The sequence below is a fragment of the Xyrauchen texanus genome, chromosome 13, assembly GCF_025860055.1.
Source record: "Xyrauchen texanus isolate HMW12.3.18 chromosome 13, RBS_HiC_50CHRs, whole genome shotgun sequence".
NCBI lineage: Eukaryota > Metazoa > Chordata > Actinopteri > Cypriniformes > Catostomidae > Xyrauchen > Xyrauchen texanus.
Window position 1 is genome coordinate 13,246,483 of NC_068288.1, and position 17,121 is coordinate 13,263,603.

General features: G+C 39.3%; 1 protein-coding gene across 3 annotated transcripts in view; it reads right to left on the reverse strand.

Annotated features, from left to right (window-relative positions):
* Window positions 1-16,259, reverse strand: part of LOC127654136 (voltage-dependent L-type calcium channel subunit beta-4-like) — a 32,090-nt gene extending 15,831 nt beyond the window's left edge. For 2 of the 3 annotated variants that reach the window (XM_052141157.1, XM_052141156.1), the window contains exons 1-3: window positions 15,829-16,259; window positions 11,974-12,057; window positions 90-221 (exon numbers count right to left, since the gene is read on the reverse strand). In XM_052141157.1, the coding sequence (XP_051997117.1) occupies window positions 90-221; window positions 11,974-12,057; window positions 15,829-15,891 (279 nt within the window). In that variant the 5' untranslated portion in view covers window positions 15,892-16,259. Of the gene's footprint in view, window positions 1-89; window positions 222-8,587; window positions 9,049-11,973; window positions 12,058-15,828 lie in introns of those variants that run through there. The other variant, XM_052141158.1, reaches the window with a different exon arrangement.
* Window positions 16,260-17,121: the final 862 nt, after the last annotated feature.

Below are 17,121 nucleotides of genomic sequence, written 5' to 3' on the forward strand. Positions count from 1 at the left end.
TCAACATGTTATTAGTGTGCATTAGTAACATTCCATATCATCATATACATCATTAATATGTAGTAATTGTCATTTGTGTCTGCACTGACCTTTGCCCTCTCCAGCTGCAGTGTAGCCTGCTGTTCTCGCTCCTGCCGACCCTGACTACCCCCCTCCGGCCTCTCCTCCTCCAACGACACATCTGAGTCAGATGGCCTGCTAGTGTAGGAATCAGCTGAACCCTGTGAATGGAAAACAGATACCACATTATATACGTGCAGTACATACCTGATTTTAAAGGGGCATATAATGGGAAGTGTGATGTAACAACCACAAGTACAGTATATTAATGCTTGTTCAATATTTAACTTATCCCACCCAGTCGGTTTAGTCAGACTAAAGGGTAAAATGGCGCATTGTTTTAGTCTGATCTTTTAAAGTGCATGTAAACGTCCTGAGTGTGAACCAGAGACAGTATAAGAAAGGAGAAGGACCACCAATAGGAGAATGAATGGGAGAAATTGTGACGTCCTAACTGAGCCAATTGTCTTTTGATAGAGCGTGCTGACTCTAGAACGTGCATGCGCATTGACTGGACCACCCTAAAAAAATACGGATTTTAGTTACATTTAGATACCATTGTAGTCAGATGTCATTGCTGATTTGATATCTGTTATTGAATGTAATCTTGACAAATAATTTGGGACACAAAAGGAGAAATTTTAAAAAGTCTTGACATGATTTATATGCCATAATGTCAGTGAATAGTGACTCCAGTCAGTCAAGCTTGAAAAAGGACAAAAAACACCATTAAACCAAAGTAAAATGATCAATGCAACTCATGCAATATAGTCCAAGACTTATTACATTTCACACATTTATGCATTTGGCAGATGCTTTTATCCAAAGCGACTTACAGTGCCCTTATTACAGGGACAATCCCCCCGGAGCAACCTGGAGTTAAGTGTCTTACTCAAGGACACAATGGTGGTGGCTGTGGGGATCGAACCAGCAACCTTCTGATTACCAGTTATGTGCTTTAGCCCACTATGTCACCACCACTCTTTATTAGGCGATATGATCACTTTGAGTTATGAACAGATTGATACTTAAGTTGTTATTCAAACATCAAATCAAATCATATTAATAAAAGTAAAGTGCTGAAATCATAAATGGTGGCTATGTCTTGGTTTGATCATTTCTCTTCAGAAGACTTGGAGTTGTTTTGATTACTTTTTCAAAGCACTTTATTTTACAGTACTGTTGTTCTACATGTACATACTATACAATTGCAATTATTACCATGATTACTAGGTACTAACCCTAACCTGAACTCAATTTAAGTACATGTAGTTACCTAATAATACTTTCTTGGGTTAGTACACTGCAAGTATACAGAAAGTACTGTAAAATAAAGTGCAACCACTTTTTGTGTGGTTTTATTGGGGATTTAAGCTTGACAGACCGGAGTCACTATTCCCTACCATTATGGCAACTAAACCATGCTCACTGCAGTTTCTTCATATGATCACACTTGCTCATAAAACACAAGATCAGATCATCCTCTTGGGCCATCTATACTTTTTAATAGTCTAGTCATTATGCACATTGGATTTTCATTACGTTTGCAATTCTCATGTTTGCCTATTCAGACCATTGCAAACACAGGTCAGCAGAAAAGACCACCTGTACCTATTTTACTAGATAGAGCGGTCAACCCATAGAGATACATGCTCTTTAAGATAAACGAGTAATATACACCTGTGAACTAAAGGCTTTAGGTAAGCTCCTGTTCTGACTCAGGTTGCTTTGTCTTTTCTAACTGATTGATTGATCGTCCGTCTGTCCATTCAATCAATTCAATGAATATTGCTTTATTGGCATGATGATATACGTAAGTACATATTGCCAAAGCATTGCAAATAAATAAATAAAGCTAACATATACATTAATAAAATAAATAGATAAATAATGATTACAGAACAATATCACAAAACAAGAAAGGTGAGTAGGAAAACAAATGCATACAGTATAATGTAATTGTGCTCAATAGATACAGTAGAGATGCACAATAATATTAACAATTAGCTAAAGTTCTGAAACAAGTGTTGGATGTGATCAGCCATTAAAGAGGAAGTAGGTCCTTGACAAAGTACGTTTTTCGGTTAATTTTCAGTAAACAAAAATTTTGTACACAATGAATCTCTCGAGTCTGTCCATCCATCCATCTATCTGTCCACCCATCAGTCCATCCATCCATCCATCAATCCAACTATCCATTCATCCTTCCATCAATCCAACCAACCATCCATCCATCCATTCATTCATCCATTAATTAATTAATTAATTCATCAATCCAACCATCCATTCATTCATCAAATCAACCATCCATTCATTAATTACTTCACCCATCCATCCATCCATTCATTCAGCAATCCAACCATCCATCCATTCATTCATCAATTCAACCATCCATTCATTCATCAAATCAACCATCCATTCATTAATTACTTCACCCATCCATCCATCCATTCATTCAGCAATCCAACCATCCATCCATTCATTCATCAATTCAACCATCCATTCATTAATTCATTCACCCATCCATCCATCCATTCATTCTGCAATCCAACCATTCATTCATTCATTCATTCACCCATCCATACACCATCCATCCATAAATTAATCCATCCATCCATTCATCCATTCATTAATTCATCAATACAACCATCCATCCATTCATCCAACCATCCATCAATTCATCATCCATCAATTCATCTATCCATCCATCCATCCAACCATTCATTCATCCATTGATCCATCCATTCATTCATCCATTCATCCATCCAACCATCCATCCATCCAACCACCCATTCATCCATCCATTCATCCAACCATCCATCCATCCATCCACCCATTCATCCATCCATCCATCCAGTCATTCATCCATCCATCCATCCATCCATCCATCCATCCATCCATCCAACACATTCATCATCCATCCATCCATCCATCATCCATTCATTCATCCAACCATCCATCCATCCATCCATTAATTAATCCATCCATCCATCATCCATCTCATCATCCATCCATTCATCCAACCATCCATCCATCAATTAATCCATCCATCCAACCATCCATCAATCACATTCATCCATCCATCATCCATTCATTCATCCAACCATCCATTAATGAATCCATCCATCCATCCATTCATCATCCATCCATCCATCACATTCATCATCCATCATCCATTCATTCATGCAACCATCCATCCATCCATCCATCCATCCATCCATTAATTAATCCATCCATCCATTCATCCATCACATTCATCATCCATTCATTCATCCAACCATCCATCCATCCATTAATTCATCCATCCATCCATCCAACCATTCATCCATCCATCATCCATTCATTCATCCAACCATCCATTCATCCACATTCCTACCTACACTCAAAAAATGCATTTAAGATTTACGCATTTCAATTTCACACAATTTCAAACTAAATTTCAATAAAATTAAATAAATATTTATTATTTTATTAATTGAAATTGAAATGTGTACCTTAAAAATAGGCCAAGATATTTTTTTAAGTGTACCTATCTTTATCATTATCTGTCCGTCCATCTGTCATCACCTTCTAACATTAAAGTTTGTCTTGACAAAATTGTACATATGTAGTCCAATTTTGTTACTGATATTACTTTAATTAAATAGCAATGATTTTATTTTCATTAAATATCAACATCAAGATTTTAGGTTTCAATTTATATAAACGTAAAAGGGAAACTGTATATTTTAGGTGCTCTTTACTTTAGGTGCACCATTCCAGTTTTTTACAATTTGAATGACCTTTTAAATATGCATACAAATGATAAAAATAGCAAAATGCTGTTTAAAATCAATATAAACCTGACATATTAGGTTATGCCAAAGAACTTCAATTGTATAAGTTAGATCAAGTAGAAATACATCCTTGAACTAACAATTGCAGGTCATGACATTTTTTTGACGTAGTAAAACTATATTTATTAGATTTCAATTACTTTATTTATTTAGTTGTTTGAATTGTCTTTAGTTTCTATTATCCACAGATTGTGAGGGAAGTTCCTTTTACTTTTAATCTTTTTTTTTGCCAACACACAATACACTGTAAACATTTTCTTTAGTGCACAAGTGCTGCCCAAAAGATGCCCTTAATAGCTCAGTTGATATCCTGTTAGCATTCCCCATGCGATCACACATTATACATAGCCTATCTAGATAAGAATACATACCTTTGCTGCTTTCTTCTCAGGATCATGAAAAACTTCACAATACACAATCTGAACATTTTCACCTGAAATCTCCATAAAGTCCTCAGACGGATCCATCATGTTTAAAAGAGAAGAACTTGAACTAAAAACATAAACCAGCGGCACTATTGTATTCACACTTTATCCACATCGTCCTCTAATTAATGAGGAAACTGGTCAAAGTGAAGTGATGGTGTATTCTGTTAATCCAATTTGGAAACAACTTTAGCTCAAGTCAGTGAAAAGAATGATCAGGTCAATATCGCATTAGAGAGAGAGAGAGAGAGAGAGAGAGAGGAAGAGAGAGAGTGAAAAAGCCTCACAGTCGGCTAAAAAATCTCAGCATGCTGCCTATGGCGAAACACTTTTTCCCTGAAGGCAGCCGCTCCACACAAGCTTACTTCAGCAGGGACCCAATTGAGGCCGGTGAGTCCAATCACAAAACGCCTGATTCGGGAAACAAAAAATGCACAAGTTTGCTTATCTTTGGCTGCAGAAGTGATGATTCTGAGCAAAAAGCTAAAATTATAATGAATGGCTTTCATCCTCGATGTTGACGAGATAACACGGTTTTTGCAGAAGAGTGACTTTGGAGGACTAGATTCATGTATAATGTCATAAATGAGACAACAGTCGGAAATGAAGTTTAACCAAGTGGAAAAGTGTTTCTCGTGAACTAAATCAGGCTTTTATTAATCTTACAAGTTTTACATTAACATTTCAGCTGGGTTGCAATTCTAATGGCATGACGGAGCAAAAAGTATTTTAAGAGTATGTAGTGAAACTTGAAGAGTTTTTATTCTGATATAACACTTCTGGATTTACCCTTAGCAAAGATCAAAGTGCCCATTTTGTGTCTGTATGCACATATTTACATATATAAATACAGGGTTGGGAGGGTTACTTTCAAAATGTATTCCACTAAAGATTACAGAATGCTGTAAAATGTAATTTGTAACATATTCCGATAGATTACTCAAGGTCAGTAATGTAGTTCTAAATACTTTGGATTACTTCTTCAGCACTGGTAGATTTTTTTCACTTCTTTTGACTATAAAATCTAAAAATACATGTTAAAAATATATTCTCTGAAAAACCCAAATATCTTATGCAGTGTTTCTAAAACAAGATCAATCAAATTCTGATCTTGTTTTAAGGATTTTAGATATTTTAGTCACGTGTGCATGTAAAATGGCTAGAAACAGCATTTTAGCTTAGCATAAAGCTAACAATTTACACAAGGTTTATTTCTATTTCTTCTGCTCCAAACGTACTTCAAACGCACTTCTCTGTCTGCTCGTATGAATGTCACATCATCAGAAAGTGTTTCACCGCTGTTCAAATGCATTTTGGATCATTTATATGTATAAATGTTTTCCATCTGAAAGAACTAAATATTAAATGAAACAAATGACAATATAATGCAAAGTAATCTCTTCAGTAATCCAATTACTTTTTGAATGTAACTCTATTTTAATTACCAATGATTTAAATTGTAACTGTAGTGGAATACAGTTACTTATATTTTGTATTTTAAATACGTAATCATGTTACATGTATTCCGTTACTCCCCAACCCTGTATATACGTATATATAACTATTTACATGTACATCTGTATATATATATACATATACATCGCAAAACAAACAACACTTCTTGAATATTTCTTTTATCCATATTTTCAATTATTTAGTTTTTACCAATAAAAAATCTATTGTTATTTCACAATGTTTATTCTCTCTGTATCTATAGTATAGATATGTATAAATGGACTCCACACGTATGGAACAGAAAAATATAAACACAGTTGATGAGAATTAGAGTAGATTATATAGGTCTCTAAATCATCCACACACACCCCCTGATGGCCTCGAATTCATTTAAAGGCATTCAAGTGAGGCTCTGAAGCCACGTGACTCGTTATATTCTACACATCGGTGGCACTTTAAAAGCCAGACAGTAATTTATGCGTTACATTTCTACAGACTATCCAATAATAAAAAATAAAAAAATCAACTAGTGTTGGGTTCGAGTCCACCCTAGTCATGTCTGAGTCTTTAAGCAATTGAGTCAGAGTTGAGTCCGAGTCCAAAATGGGCGGAGCCAGACTCAAGGCAGAGTCCGAATGAGTCTGTCATATTTGTTGCTTTTTCCCTCCAATCAAACATAGACTAAAGAAAGTGAAAGCTGTGTTAGTCATTATTACGAGTTATTATTATTGTTATTATTTCGAATTTTTATTTAGTTTCAAATTGTCAATTCAGTTGAATTTAGATTGAAATAAAAATGATCCCTATCTCAAGAAGTAATAGTCTATACTGAGATTTCTTTCTGAACCTTGTTTCTTTATCTGCCGACCGATTTGGGAAAACACAATACATACAAATTAGCCAAAACAGTAGTGATTAGCACTCGCTGAGAAGTTACGTCTCACGAATTGAACATCTCGAACATGATTTTCGAGTTAATTTGTGGGAAACCGCACAATCCAGGGCAGTTCTGCGTGCAGCTCATGTTCCTGATGCGTTCGTGTGCGTCTCGCAGCTGCCGCCACAGACGATAAAACATAAATAAACTGATATTTGCTTGAGCGGCAGCCACGCTGGTCCGCAATCAGTCTGAAATCTTTAAATATCAACCCAAGAAAATTTCATTGAGCTCTTCTTTAACTGTAAAAACATGGAGAATAATAATTTTGAGTTATATATTTAACAGAATTGCCCTTGAAAATGTCAGAGATGTAGGCTAAAAAAGACGTGCATACGCCACCTGGTGGTTTACAATAAAAATAAAATAAACATTTAAAATAAAACGTCATAACCAACTAAATTTAACTCGTAACATCGTAGCTTCATACACAAACTCTGTTGTCAAATAATACATTTATTTATAATCTATAATTAAATTATAAACAAAACATTTCACTGCCCAAAATATCCTAATGTTTTATAGTGCGATGTGATTGAATGTTGGACAAATGCTGTAAAATAATGTATTTTAAGCAGCTCATCAATGCTTTGAAAATAGTTCATCATTAATAAAAATGTAATCTGTTTAGAGCTGCCGTCTGCTTTAGCTATAACGATTTTTCCCTCCGAATATTTAAAAGTTTACACAGTTAATTCATCAAGATATTCTGGAGCAGTTCAATCTGACAACAGTGTGTGGAGCACAAGAGACTACAGAAGCCCTAAAAAGACTTAACATCCAATATTGATACCATTTTCATGTATTTTTATTCCGATATGCTGTTTTTAGTAAACTGTGAGAGACATGATGTGGTTGAATTGACTCAATGAAGTTCTTGATTTGAAGATTTTAACCACGACGAAACCGCAATGCGAGCAACGTCTTGGCTGCACAAACGCCACATGCAATTTCACCAGTTGTCAGGTCCCGTGTCGTGTCAAACTGCCTTGTTTAGTTTCTATTACATTGGAGACATACCTGTCTTTATGTTTTTGTCGTGCCAGCCACCTCGGTAATCAATGTTATACTGTGGTCTCTGTAGTAACATTCAAGTGTATTGATGAGTGACTGATGAGTGTGCCTGTGCATGTGCGTGTGTGTGTGTATGTGCATGTTTGCTTAAACGCAGTGAAACAACTCTGGCTACGTCTATGACTTCAGGGGCTAATACAGCTGCATGCAGACAAGAGATGTGTTCATTCATTTCTGTTTTGTTCTTTTATTATCATTGCATCACAAATGTCATGGACTCGGAAATAATCCCAAGTCCCAAAGTCTCGAGTCCGAGTCAAGTCCAAGTAAAAATGCATCCGAGTTCGTGACAAGTCCAAGTCCATTAAAATTGGACTCGTGACTCGGACTCGTGTCCGAGTCCAAACTCGAGTACCCCAACTCTAAATTCAATCTTAAAGTGATGGCACATAGGCCCCACATGACTCCCATTGAAGATGCTATTTTTTTTCCCAGTTGCTTGAAATGTGCCATATGGAATAGGAGTGATTGTTCATTGGGAATGTGTGCTATTAAGAACATCTACAGAAACACACAAATAGACACAACCCTGATTATCATCTCCCAATAGTGCACCCACGGAGATCGGTGGGCTGCATCTTAGAAAATCATGGTACACTGAGTCTCACAGGCCCTGCATGTGCAGCACAGCTGAGCCAATGTTCTGACACACACACACACACACACACACACACACACACACACACACACACACACACACACACACACACACACACACACACACACACACACACACACAGCCAGTGAGAAAACACTATATATAGCAGTAGCCAATTGCAATTGAGAGAAAAATAACTCACCGCCTCCGAGTCTTCAAATCCATGCAGGTACAAATTGTCATACATGGAGGTTTGCTATTCCAAAGAGGTCCTCTAGAAGAATAGAGAAAAAAAAGAGGAGGAGGTGGTGGTGGAAATGAAGAGAGAGGGGGAGGAGGGAGCCACCACCTCCACGAAAAAAAAAAATCGATGGGGGGATGACGATCCCCTTGCTCCACAGAGGAAGAACAAGCAGGAAAAAAAGAGTGAGAGATGCCTCACGAGAAAGAGGATGGAGAGAGTGAGAGAGAAAGAGGGAAAGCAGGCCTGTGCAGACGGCTCGGCCTGCAGGATGGAGTAGATCCCTCGTTCAGCCTCCAATTCTCTCACATCCTTAGGCAGGGAGAAGCTTCCCAAAGGCTCACTGACGCGGACGTTTCATCATCTCTCAGCACAACACGCTCACACACACGGCACGGCTCTCCGCATCAGAGAGAGAGAGAGAGAGAGAGAGAACCCTTCCTCAATCTCAACCTGATGACACAGTTGACCAGCTGCGTGCTGATTGGCCAAGCAGCATTCCAGTAAGAGCTGCTGCTGACGTGTGTTCTCCTTGACTGTGAGTGTTGATGTGAGAGAGCCTCTCTCTGCTTCTTTCATTCTCTCTTTCTCCCTCTGTTATCTAATTAGAATATACAGACATTTGTTTCCCTTTATTTGATCTATGATTCGTCTTCCTTTAATTTTATTTACAAATCATTCTCCACACGTTTTGCATTTATGAATGCTGTTTTTAATCTTCCATCAAAACCTTGCTATTTTCTTGGGTACTTTCACATTCTTAAATGTAACCTAAATTTTGAGTGTGAATAAGTAGATAAAATGGTTAAAGACAGTAAGACATGAAAGTATGATATCAAATCAGCAAAAAACAAACGTCCCTTTTTCAGGACACTGTATTTTAGAGATAGTTTAGTAAATATCCAAATAACTTTACAGATCTTTATTGTAAAGGTTTAAACAATGTTTTACATGCTTGTTCAATGAACCATAAACAATTAATGAACATGCACCTGTGGAACGGTCGTTAAGATGCTAAGAGCTTACAGACGGCAATTAAGGTCACAGTTATAAAAACTTCTACTGACTCTGAAAAACAACAAAAGAAAGATACTCAGGGTCCCTGCTCTTCTGCGTGAACGTGTCTTAGGCATACTGCATAGAGGCATGAGGACTGTAGATGTGGCCAGGGCAATAAACTGCAATGTCCGTACTGGAAGGATAGCTGATCGTCCTCGCAGTGGCAGACCACGTGTAAAAACACCTGCACAGGATCGGTACATCCGAATATCACACCTGCAGGACAGGTACAGGATGGCAACAACAGCTGCCCAAGTTACACCAGGAATGCACAATCCCTCCATCAGTGCTCAGACTGTCCGCAACAGGCTGAGAGAGGCTGGACTGAGGGCTTGTTGGCCTGTTGTAAGGCAGGTCCTTACCGGACATCACCGGCAACATCGTCGCCTATTGGCACAAACCCACCTTCGCTGGACCAGACAGGACTGGCGAAAAGTGCTCTTCACTGATGAGTCGTGGTTTTGTCTCTTCAGGGGTGATGGTCGGACTTGCGATTATCATCAAAGGAATGAGCGTTACTCCGAGGCCTGTACTCTGGAGCGGGATCGATTTGGAGGTGGAGGGTCCGTCATGGGCTGGGACGGTGTGTCACAGCATCATCAGACTGAGCTTGTTGTCATTGCAGGCAATCTCAATGCTGTGCGTTACAGGGAAGACATCCTCCTCCCTCATTTGGTAATCTTCCTGCAGACTCATCCTGATATGACCCTCAAGCATGACAATGCCACCAGCCGTACTGCTCGTTCTGTGCGTGATTCCTGCAAAACAGGAATGTCAGTGTTCTGCCATGGCCAGAGAAGAGCTCGGATCTCAATCCCAATGAGCACGTCTGGGACCTGTTGGATCGTAGGATGAGGGCTAGGGCCATTCCCCCCAGAAATGTCCAGTAACATCTCACAGCAAGAACTGGCAAATCTGGTGCAGTCCATGAGGAGGAGATGCACTGCAGTACTTCATGAAGCTGGTGGCCACACCAGATACTGACTGTTACTTTTGGAAAATTCCAGAAAATGACGTCAAGCCAACTAGCTTCAGATATGAGCTGTACTGAATTGGAGGTGTATCTGTGGATGTATTTTAAGGCCAACCTTCAAACTCAGTGCCTCTTTGCTTGACATCATGGGAAAATCAAATGAAATCAGCCAAGACCTCAGAAAAACAATTGTGGACCTCCACAAGTCTGGTTCATCCTTGGGAGCAATTTCCAAACGCCTGAAGGTGCCACGTTCATCTGTACAAACAATAGTACACAAGTATAAACACCATGTGACCACGTAGCCATCATACCGCTCAGGAAGGAGACGCATTCTGTCTCATAGAGATGAACGTAGTTTGTGTGAAAAGTGCAAATCAATCCCAGAACAACAGCAAAGGACCTTGTGAAGATGCTGGAGGAAACAGGTAGACGAGTATCTAGCTCCACAGCAAAACGAGTCCTATATGGACATCACCTGAAAGGCTGCTCAGCGAGGAAGAAGCCGCTGCTCCGAAACCACCATAAAAAGCCAGACTACAGTTTGCAAGAGCACATGGGGACAAAGATCTGACTTTCTGGAGAAATGTCCTCTGGTCTGAAGAAACAAATATTGAACTGTTTGGCCATAATGACCATCGTTATGTTTGAAGGAAAAGGGTGAGGCTTGCAAGCCGAATAACACCATCCCAACAGTGAAGCATGGGGGTGCAGCATCATGTTGTGGGGGTGCTTTGCTGCAGGAAGGACTGGGGCACTTCATAAAATAGATGATGACATCATGAGGAAGGAAAATTATGTGGATATATTGAAGCAACATCTCAAGACATCAGCCAGGAAGTTGAAGCTTGGTCGCAAATAGGTCTTCCAAATGGACAATGACCCCAAGCACACCTCCAGAGTTGCGGCAGAATGGCTTAAGGACAACAAAGTCAAAGTATTGGAGTGATTTGTGGGCAGAACTGAAAAGCATGTGTGAGCAAGGAGGCAGACAAACCTGACTCAGTTACACCAGTTCTGTCAGGAGGAATGGGACAAAATTCCAGCAACTTATTGTGGGAAGCTTGTGGAAGAAACCCAAAATATTTGATCCAAGTTAAACAATTTAAAGGCAATGCTGCCAAATACTAACAAAGTGTATGTAAACTTCTGACCCACTGGAAATGTGATGAAAGAAATAAAAGCTGAAATAAATTATTCTCTCTACTATTTTTCTGACATTTCACATTCTTACAGGGAATGATTTTTACAATTTAATGTGAGGAATTGTGAAAAACTGAGTTTAAATGTATTTGGCTAAGGTGTATGTCTTTACCTGTCTCAGGATAAAACTGGTGGAGGTGGTGCTGCCGTCAGACCTTTTCAGTCGACTGCGCCGTGAATATGTTCCCCTGTTCACCTGTAGAAGGTGCAATGATGAAATCATGAATGAATTGTTTCAGATATGGATGTTCTTCACAACCACAAATCAACCATTTACAAGGGACATTTGAGATTATATTATTATTAGTACTTTTTAAAGTATTTTACAAACAAACTTATAAAGAAATTCAATAATTGATATTAGAGCTCAAGTCAGGTTCAGTATTTTGCTTAATGGCCGAGTAAAATTTGCCTGCTGAGTAACTCAAAAGATTTACTTTACATGATTAATAAACATGATATGGACTGTTTTGGTAGAGGAAACATGACCGAATGAACCAAATACATTTTAGGAGGAATGTTTGTCAAGTGCTGGCATAGTCAGTGTTGGATGTAATGGATTACTAAGTAATAAATTCCTGTAATTATATATATAAAGAAAATGTCAAGTAAGGGATTACTTATAATTTTTCAGCAATTGAATTAAAGTTACTTCCGATGTAATTGTGTTAAATACTGTATAGTCTATAGAACAATTCTATATAAACAAATTGTGAATTTAAAATATTAATTTAACGTCTAATGCTAATATATATGTTTTCTAATTTAACGCTGCCCCCTTAAATTATTTGGCAGTTCATGAATAATTTATTTGAAAGAATTAAAAGAACAGTTTCATCTGGTCGAGGTCGATAAGGGTGTTAGAAAGTAATTAGTAATAAGTAATGCAATAACTTTTCAGACAGAGTAATTAGTACACCCAAATGTTAATAGCCATATCATACTTTTCATGTGTTGTACTTGCTATAGTTTACTTCCATGTTGCTTCTTCATCAAATAGCAATGTCAAATATAAATCAATTCAATCAATAAAACAACAGCGTGACCTTGAGAAAGAAATAACAATTATAATATGTATGTGCACACGCATATGGGATACTGATAGTTCACCATCTTTGTGCAGTAAATCACTGTGATACAGCAGTAATTTGTATGACTATGGCACTCTTTAGTCTTGTAATAAAGAAATAGATATACTGTAAATGTATACAATGGAAATTATACACTAAATATATTCAAATATATGTAAATTAAAAAATAGTAATATTATATATATAAAAAAAGAAGAAAAAGAGCAACACTTTTGTATTTCTGGTCACTAATGATCCTATGCACTTTTGGTAACTAAGCAATTATAAAAAATATATATTTTGGCAATTTTGCCTTTTTTGTTGTTACACTATTTATAAGAGAAAGGTTGAGGAATACCGTCCAAAAGAGGTGTGGGCAACAACAAAAAATGGATGAGGCAAAAAGAGGGGGAATGAGGTCCCGGGTCACTAAAGACCCAAAGTATGCATTTAAGGGTTAACACTTTCTTACCCTGGCTTCCTTAAAAAAGAAACAGAGTGTCTGTGACATGGCCGTGATTTTACAAACCCGGTCCCTTATCAGGCTAATTAAGCCTCAGAGAGGGATAAAAGCCGACTGCGGATGGTGGTGCGGGAGAGAGAGAGAGTTTAAGGTCAGCTGACCATCATGTGTGTGTTTGTGTCTTTTTGTTATTATTTACGTAAAGCTGGTTCTCGCCTCCTCCTTTCCCTTAATTGCCTTTACACTGGTGCTGCAACCTGGGAAGGAGGAGGGATACGCCATAGTTCTCGCCACTACCATCCACCCCAACGGAGCAGCCGTGGCCATATACCGGGGGATGGAGGCATAGCTGCCGTCCGCAAGGGGAGAAGGGGCTCCTAACCGACCGCCTGGTGTGGTCAGGGTCGCTGCCAAGGGCGGATGAGTCCCCTACCAGCCGCTGAAATGCGGCAGGGTCCAAGACTGCCGACCGGGAGAACCACTGCCAGGGGTGAGGGAGAACCCTTATGTTTCACAAGAACGCGGCGGGTGTTCCGTCCACCAGGGGCTGGAGGACTGCCTCCGATCCGCCCGGGGAGGCGCGGCTATCGTCCGTTAGTGGGTGGAGGAGTGGCCAAGGACCAAGCTGCTAAAGGGGTGTACGTCATGCCGGGGGCTCCCCAGCCTGAGAGAACGAGGGAGGAATGTGACAGGGTGGAGTGCGGACCGGGTCGTGACTCTACACACCCGGTCCTTTATCAGGCTAATCAAGCCTCCGAGAGGGATAAAGGCCGACTGCGGAAGGTGATGCGACGAGAGAGAGATCGTTTATGGTCAGCTGACCATCATGTGTGTGTTTGTGTCTTTTGTTTAACTTTTTCAATAAACTATTATTTATATTGTCAAGCCGGTTCTAGCCTCCTCCTTGTCCATCTAAATCCCTTTACAGTGTCTATTCACACTAAGTGCAAATAGCCCATCATGTTGGCAGAGGCTATTTACACTAACTCCGCCCACCACTGCTCAGACCAAACACGAGACAGCCATGACAGAATTATTTGGGGTCAACTTCTGATCGAATAACGGCGGGCATATTTGAATTTTTCGCAATGGGGCAGAGACATTAAACTGGTTAACGGGTTAGACATTTAGTGGATTAAGAGATTGGATAACTAAGTGACCATTTGTGCTCCAATAATCTGGTGGAAACAGGATTTTACGACAAACTGCACCCCCATGTACAGCTGTAGTAGCTCTGGGTGTAACGATGGTGTGTGTGTGTGTGTGTGTGTGTGTGTGTGTGTGTGTGTGTGTTGTCACGCTGGAGATCTGGGTTCCCACCCCTTGACATACTTTTCCCCATGTCTCTACTCTTAATATTTCCTATAATACTACATATAGTAATAAATAACAGAGATTTCTCACAGTGAAGGTCGAGGAGATGAGATTTGATCCTGATAAAAGTTTTACTGTAGTAATATTGTAGTAACCGTGTGTTTTGGGATAAACTATATAGTGCTGATGTACTAATCGTGGTGTTACAACAGTAACATGTTGGTAATAGTAACCATGTTTCATTTTGTGGTTACTATGGTTACTGTAGTTAATCCATGGTTCATTTTTGTAAGGTATGGGTTGGTGTAGGGTGTCTGTGGGACACTATAAAACACTGCAGTGATGCCACTATACTGTGTGTTAGTATTTAAACAGGGGTGTAAGAGTATCTGACACTTTTTGCACTAGAGTGGAAAGAAGAAGCTTTTTGTTGCTTTTTACACTTACACCTCAAAAACAACAACTGTGCAACAGGATGTCTGAAAGAACAAGAAAGAATGAGAGCAAATGAGAATGAAAGAGAGAGGGAGAAAGGATGAGATTATGTGGAAACTGACAAAAAATAGTAACACCAACTTCAGGGCCAAATTAATTAGCCAGGTCTGATTTGTTTCTATTTTAGTGGTCTCTAGAGCTCTCTAGTAGTATTACAGTATAGACAGATTTCGTTATTTTCTAAGTCTATTAAATAGGGCCACCCAAAAGTGGGTCAATGTGCTCATTTCACAGCATTAGGGGTTGTTCGTTGTGTAGTCAGGTGCTCCAAGTATATTTTCTTCATTATTATTGTCAAAACACAATGATCCTCCATAATAAAACTTGTTACAGATATATTATGTGATTTGACAACAGATGTTTTGATTCATAATAGTGCCATACACACCCCCAATCCCCCATCCAATAAAAAAGAAGATCAAACATCAAAATCGTAGAAACTATTGAAGTGCAGCATGTGGAAAGTTTACTGAGTGTAACATCCCCCAGAAGAGTTTCACTGTATAAAGCTCACAACACACACTCTAGAGTAAGTTCTACACAAAAAGTGTTCAATGCATTTATTTATTTCTATACAATTATCCCAATAATTACTTATTTTTATCTCAATCTTAATGGTGCTCACCTGAAATATAGGCGCTTGGATGCCCTCGCCGATCTTATTCCGAATATAAATGTGTCGCGACATCTCGGCCAGCACATCGGTCCAGATCGGGGGTTGCTGGCCTGCTGGCCCGGCCCAGTGGAAGTTTGGAGGGTTTCGGACGTCTTGATCCAGCTTTGGTGGAGTGCGTGAATGTTTCCCCGTGCACGTGAAGATCCACTCTGCTCTTGTGCATCAGATGAGCCAGAAACTCGTCACAGTGTGACAGATGTCTGGTGCACGCGCACGACAGCACTGGCGCGTTCGTGAGCGTAATCAGAGCATCAGAATGTCTCTCTCTCTCTCTCTCAGATGAAAGGACAAAACACACAAATTTTGTCCTGAAGGGAGTAGATTTTGCTTGAACGTTGGAGTTTGAGGGGGGTTTATATGTTTCCATTGATCATGGTGTAAATAATGGGGGTGTTATCTCCCCCCTATCCCCCGGAATCTACGCCCCTGTGTGTCCTACAGAACTATCAAAACATTCATTCAGGCAGGTGTTACTCGGGCAGTTAAAGGAACATTTAGGGTTTAGTCAATTTAGTGTTTGTTGACATTACATCGGCATGGCAATGAAGTTGTAAAATTGGCTATAACTTTACACAGAAAAGGTTAGTAAGTTCATGTTAACATGCATATTGTTTATGTCTTTTTTGTGGTTATCAGCATTATACCACAAATTATGTCATTTGAGCTTAACTTGTATTGAACCCAGAATATTCCTTAAAAGCCATTAAGGTAAATAGGCCACCGACAATAACAAAATTTGCTCATTTCCTGAGAAATGGGTCATTGCACAGTTACTATTGCAGTTCGGAGATTCCATCAGCAGTAATAAAGTTCATGTCCAAACTCCGATAATATGATGGAACATCAAATTATGTCCCTGACAATCACTGCTTTAGCCGTTTTATAAAACAAAACTTTATGAGGTTTGTGTAAAACAATCTAAAGGTCATGGTTTATTTTTAAATTACTTTTATAATCATTATTATCAATTGTTTATAATCTAACTTGTATTAACCTAAAAAAATAAATGTCACCCCGGCAGCAGCAAACCCCCATGTGATGCTGGTGAAGATGGGGGTGCAAGATTAGGTTTGGCTGGTCTGTTGGAGTTGCGGGGAGCCAGGACACGTCTGCGATCTGTGCCCAGTGATGGAGGTGGGGCCTTTGATCCGGGTCCCCAAAACTCCACAAGACCCCCCCGATCGAGCCGGTGGGGGTGGGGGGTACATACTAAGCCTTGGTGGATTTAGGTTGTAACCAAAC